Source organism: Pteropus alecto, unplaced genomic scaffold (genome assembly GCF_000325575.1).
Source record: "Pteropus alecto unplaced genomic scaffold, ASM32557v1 scaffold194, whole genome shotgun sequence".
Taxonomy (NCBI): Eukaryota; Metazoa; Chordata; class Mammalia; order Chiroptera; family Pteropodidae; genus Pteropus; species Pteropus alecto.
The window spans coordinates 1,048,700-1,052,824 of record NW_006436281.1 but is presented as its reverse complement, the minus strand read 5'-3'; the positions used below and the strand labels follow the sequence as shown (position 1 = coordinate 1,052,824).

General features: G+C 53.7%; 1 protein-coding gene across 5 annotated transcripts in view; it reads right to left on the bottom strand.

The window, feature by feature from the left end:
* CLASRP (CLK4 associating serine/arginine rich protein) overlaps positions 1-4,125 on the bottom strand; it is a 24,237-nt gene extending 20,112 nt beyond the window's left edge. For 3 of the 5 annotated variants that reach the window (XR_003046286.1, XM_006911790.2, XM_015589339.1), the window contains exons 1-2: positions 4,064-4,125; positions 2,908-3,035 (exon numbers count right to left, since the gene is read on the bottom strand). Coding sequence is in view for 4 of the 5 variants with exons in the window: in XM_006911790.2 (XP_006911852.1) it covers positions 2,908-3,006 (99 nt within the window). In the remaining variant the exon portion in view is untranslated. Of the gene's footprint in view, positions 1-2,907; positions 3,069-4,063 lie in introns of those variants that run through there. The other 2 variants (XM_025046735.1, XM_025046736.1) reach the window with 2 other exon arrangements.

The following is a 4,125-nucleotide window of genomic DNA, read 5'->3' as shown; positions in this document are numbered from 1 at the left end:
CTTCCCTGTCACCCCCAGGGAGAGGGACTGGTCACCACCACTGTTCGAGGGGAAAACAGAGCTGCGGGGGCTCCCCGCTAACAAGGAGGAAGGTCTGGGGTTCCAGGCCTTCAGAGTGACCCGACTCCAGCCTTCTTTCCTCACGGCACCCACCGACCTGGACACAAATCCCAGCTCTACCTGACAACAACTTCAGCAACGAGAGCTAGCGTTTACTGAGGAAGCTGCCCTACACAGGCCCACACTCAGTGGTCTACGTGCCCAATCTCACTGAATACGCCAACGGCCCTGTGACAGAACTGCTCTTGTCCCCCAACTTGTGGCAGACCAGTAACTGGCAACCAACATCCCTCCCGCTTCTCCAATAGCCATAGGACTCCTGATATATCTGGCGCAAGGCCGCCCAGCCTCTTAGCTTTTCTTGCAGCAGTATGTGACCAGAGGACTACTTTCTGGGCCGTGGGACATGAGTAGAAATGTCATGTGCAAACATCTAGAAACTTAACAACTGGCACGAGCACTCTGGTCCCCTTTTCCTCCCTTCTTCCTCCCCCTGGATGGAATGAAGCCGTAAGGGCTACAGCTTGAGCAGCCCTCTAAGACCTTGAGACAGCACTGAGAAGAGAAGCCATGCACAGCGGGACACCAAACGGCCCCTGAGCAAACTGGCTACCTCTGGGCTCCTGTGTGGAGAAGGAGATCGACTGCTATTTTGTTTAGGCCGGTGATGTTTTAGGTTTCTGTGTTCACAGGTGAAACTGATTCTACAGGCTACATCACTTCACACACAGAAGAGGCAACCTGGCTCAGGAAGACAGTCACTCGCCCAAGGACACACTGTTAAGTGGAATTGCTAGAATTTGAACCCAGAACCCTATGACTCCAAACTCTAAGGACCTAACCATATTGGCATCCCACCTACTGGCCGTGTCACCCTGCACAAGTTGCTGCACCTCTCTGAACTTGTCTCTGCAACAGGAAGCCCAGGTGAAGAGCTAAGAGCAGTCAGAACGCCAGCTCCGCCCACTTGCTATGTGACCGCGAGTCTCTGGGCCTCAGCTTGCCCATCTGTAACATGGAGATAATAAGAGCCACCTCCTAGGCTGGGGTGAGGGTTTGAAGAAGTGGAGATGCACGTCAAGAGCTCAGCACAGTGGTTAACACATAAACGCTCAATACCATTAGCCATTATTATCAGCATCACCTTCAACAAAGGGATCAATACCAACCCCTCAGACATGCTGAAGGACTAGAAAGAATATGCCAAAGCAGCAGGCACTGGGTCATGGCAGCTACTCATTCCTGAGCACTGCTGGGGCCTCGACTATGACCAACAGACCCACGCCCTCCTCTCGTGGTCACGTTATAGTTATTCTGACACCACCATACGGGCTCTCCCGCCAGCCTAGTGGTTCCTTCGTGGGTAACAGAAGGCAAGTGGAGCTCTCAGAGATTCCTCCCCTGGGATTACAGCAGCCTCTGTCTCATGGGTGACTATGGAGAGTCAATGAAATCATGCATCTAAAGCTCTTCTCACAGAGCCTGGTGCCTGAAAGGGTCAATCAAAGGGTAACTGCTATTGTTAATACTGTTTTAGTGCATCTATTCTTTCAAATCATATTCACTGGGCCAAGTTTGAGACGCAAATGTGACCCAAATACATCCAGTCCCCAGTCTTACAAAGTTGGTTATGTGTGTTAAATTCCACAAAGGGAAAAAGACAGGAAACTATGACAGCATTTAGAGGGACACCTAACTGAGTGATAGGAATGAGAGAAGATTTCCCTAAGGACTGAGATCTGACAGATAAGCAGGAGTTAAACACGTACGGGATAGCTCACGCACACGCTCTGTGGCTGGAGAGAGCTATGTAATTCTGGGAGGTAAATTTATGCTCTTTACATTTTGTGCTAGAGAAAGTTGCCTAGGTAGTGCGGAGGCCAGATGGCTTGAGCAAAGGAATGAAGCAGGGTGGCGTGAGTCTGGAGGAGGATGAAAGCCAGATCAGCAGGGCCTGGAAGGCTGTGCTGAGGAACGTGGGGTTCCTCTCAAAGGCACTGGGGAGCCACGGAGCAGTTCTGAGCAAGGGAAAGCCAATGTCAGCTTGGTGCTTTAGAAAGACCTCCCTGGCCCCTCTGAGGGTGGGTTGGAAAGGGCAAGACCAGGGGACCAGGGGACCAGGGGACCAGGGAGGAGGATGGGGCAGCGATGCAGCAGCAAGTGGAAATGTCTCTGTCAATATCATCTAACGGAACTAATTTTGTACAAACATGCCACTCAAGCCGGGGCCTCAAGGAAAAGTTGGAGTTAAATAGGTGAAAGAAAACATTACGGGCACAATGCCCTGTGGTGGCAAAGATGCCAAAAAAAAAAAAAAAAGACACTGGAGCTGCAAGGATGAAGCTGAGTGGCCAACAGAGGCTAGACCACAAGGGCCTTTTAGGTCACAGGATGAAGTTCAGTGTCCTCTCCAAAAGCAACTGAAACATCAAAGCAACAAACAGGAGAGAGAAGTGGCCCAGTTCACTTAATGAATATTGATGGCACTCCCTGGGGGTGCCAAGGTAAACCTTCAAGAATGGCTGAGCTCTCCTAGGCACTGCGAACACAGCCATAAGCATGACGACATTCTGGAGGTGGCCAGTGTGATGTGTGGACCGCTGAGTATTGCGAAGGCCTTCCTCCTTCCTGCTAACACCAGCTGTGCTCTGAGGCTACACCAAACAACACAGTATGCGCTAACAGAATGCAGCAGGTTTTTACCAATGATTATGGTGAAGAAATGACTGAGCATTCTCCTGAAGAAACCGGGCTCTTGGCATATTTCCAAACCCAAATTTTACCAGGAGGACTGGGGCCCCACCTTCCAGGGGAGCTCCCACCCCAGATTAAAGGCTAGTTACTCACGATCTTTTCATAGTACTCCCGCCTCCGCTCTGCCCTCTTCTTGTAGTCAACCATCATGCCTCGAAGCTTCCGCTCATGCTTCCGAGCTTCGTGCCACATCGTGGAGAGGCCAAGCCTGAAGCCTCACCCTGGGGGTTGAGGACAGAGGAGTATCAGATGGGCTGTAAAAACCATACGGGCAGGAAAAAAAAAAAAATATATATGGGCAGAATCAAAGTCGCCTAACAAGCTGGTAAGAGAGCTGATCCTAAACGCCAGCTTCTGGGAGAGCAAGCGAGGCTGCAGAACTGTGCACCAGATGCTCAGGTACATCCCTGACGACTCTGGGCATTCTGAAGCCCTTTTCCTCAGGTGATTCTAGTGTGAGAATCCATCCCTGGGGAAAAAAGTGTCCTGGGTTCAAGGAGCCGGAATCAAGGATGAAAGGTTTTGGAATGGGAGGAGCAAGTGTCTGAAGTAAGGTCTGGACGCAGACCCTGAGCAGCTAAGGCCGGAGCTCAAGGGAGGGGGAGGAGCTGAAATGGCTCCCACCAGGGGCCATCCGTGAGGAAGCGGATGGGTTGCAGGGGGATTAAGGCAGGTGGAAGAGGTGAAAGATTTTATGGGAACACAGTAGTGGTCCGGAGGTGGGGGTCGAGGGCAGGTGAAGGGCGTGGATAGAAGACGACGACGCATGGGGGAGGGGGAACATGGGGAAGTGCTATAAGGACAGACCAGAGCGCGGCTGAGGTCTGTAAAGGGAATCTGAATGGGAGCGGGGGAGGGGCGAAAAGAAGGAATAGAGGCTGAGGGAGGAGGAGCTGGCAGACGGGAGGGGGTGGGTTGGCTTTAGGGGCAAAGCTCGAGGACAGGGCCAGAGCCCGAGGTCATGACTAGGCTCGAGGACCGGGTCTAAGCCTGAAGGTTAGGGCTGGTTTTTGACAAGGGGGCGGGACCTGTGGCCAGTGGCGGGGTCAGACGCCGCGAGTTGGGGCCCACGGCGGGTGCAGGGGTGCGGCCTGAGGCCCGGCAGGCCCGAGGAGGTGCGGAGTAGGCGGCCCTCAGGGCCGGGGCCGAGCAAAGGCTCACAGCAGCCCGGGGAGGTGCTGAGGCAAGGGCAAAGCTGGGCTGACGCCACCCAAAGTCCGGGAGGTCGGGGCCTGCCGCCTGCACTCACCGGCTCGTCGCCGCCTGCCTCCGCTGCGCTCGCGCGCGGCCCGCACCGGAAGCGGAAGTGGG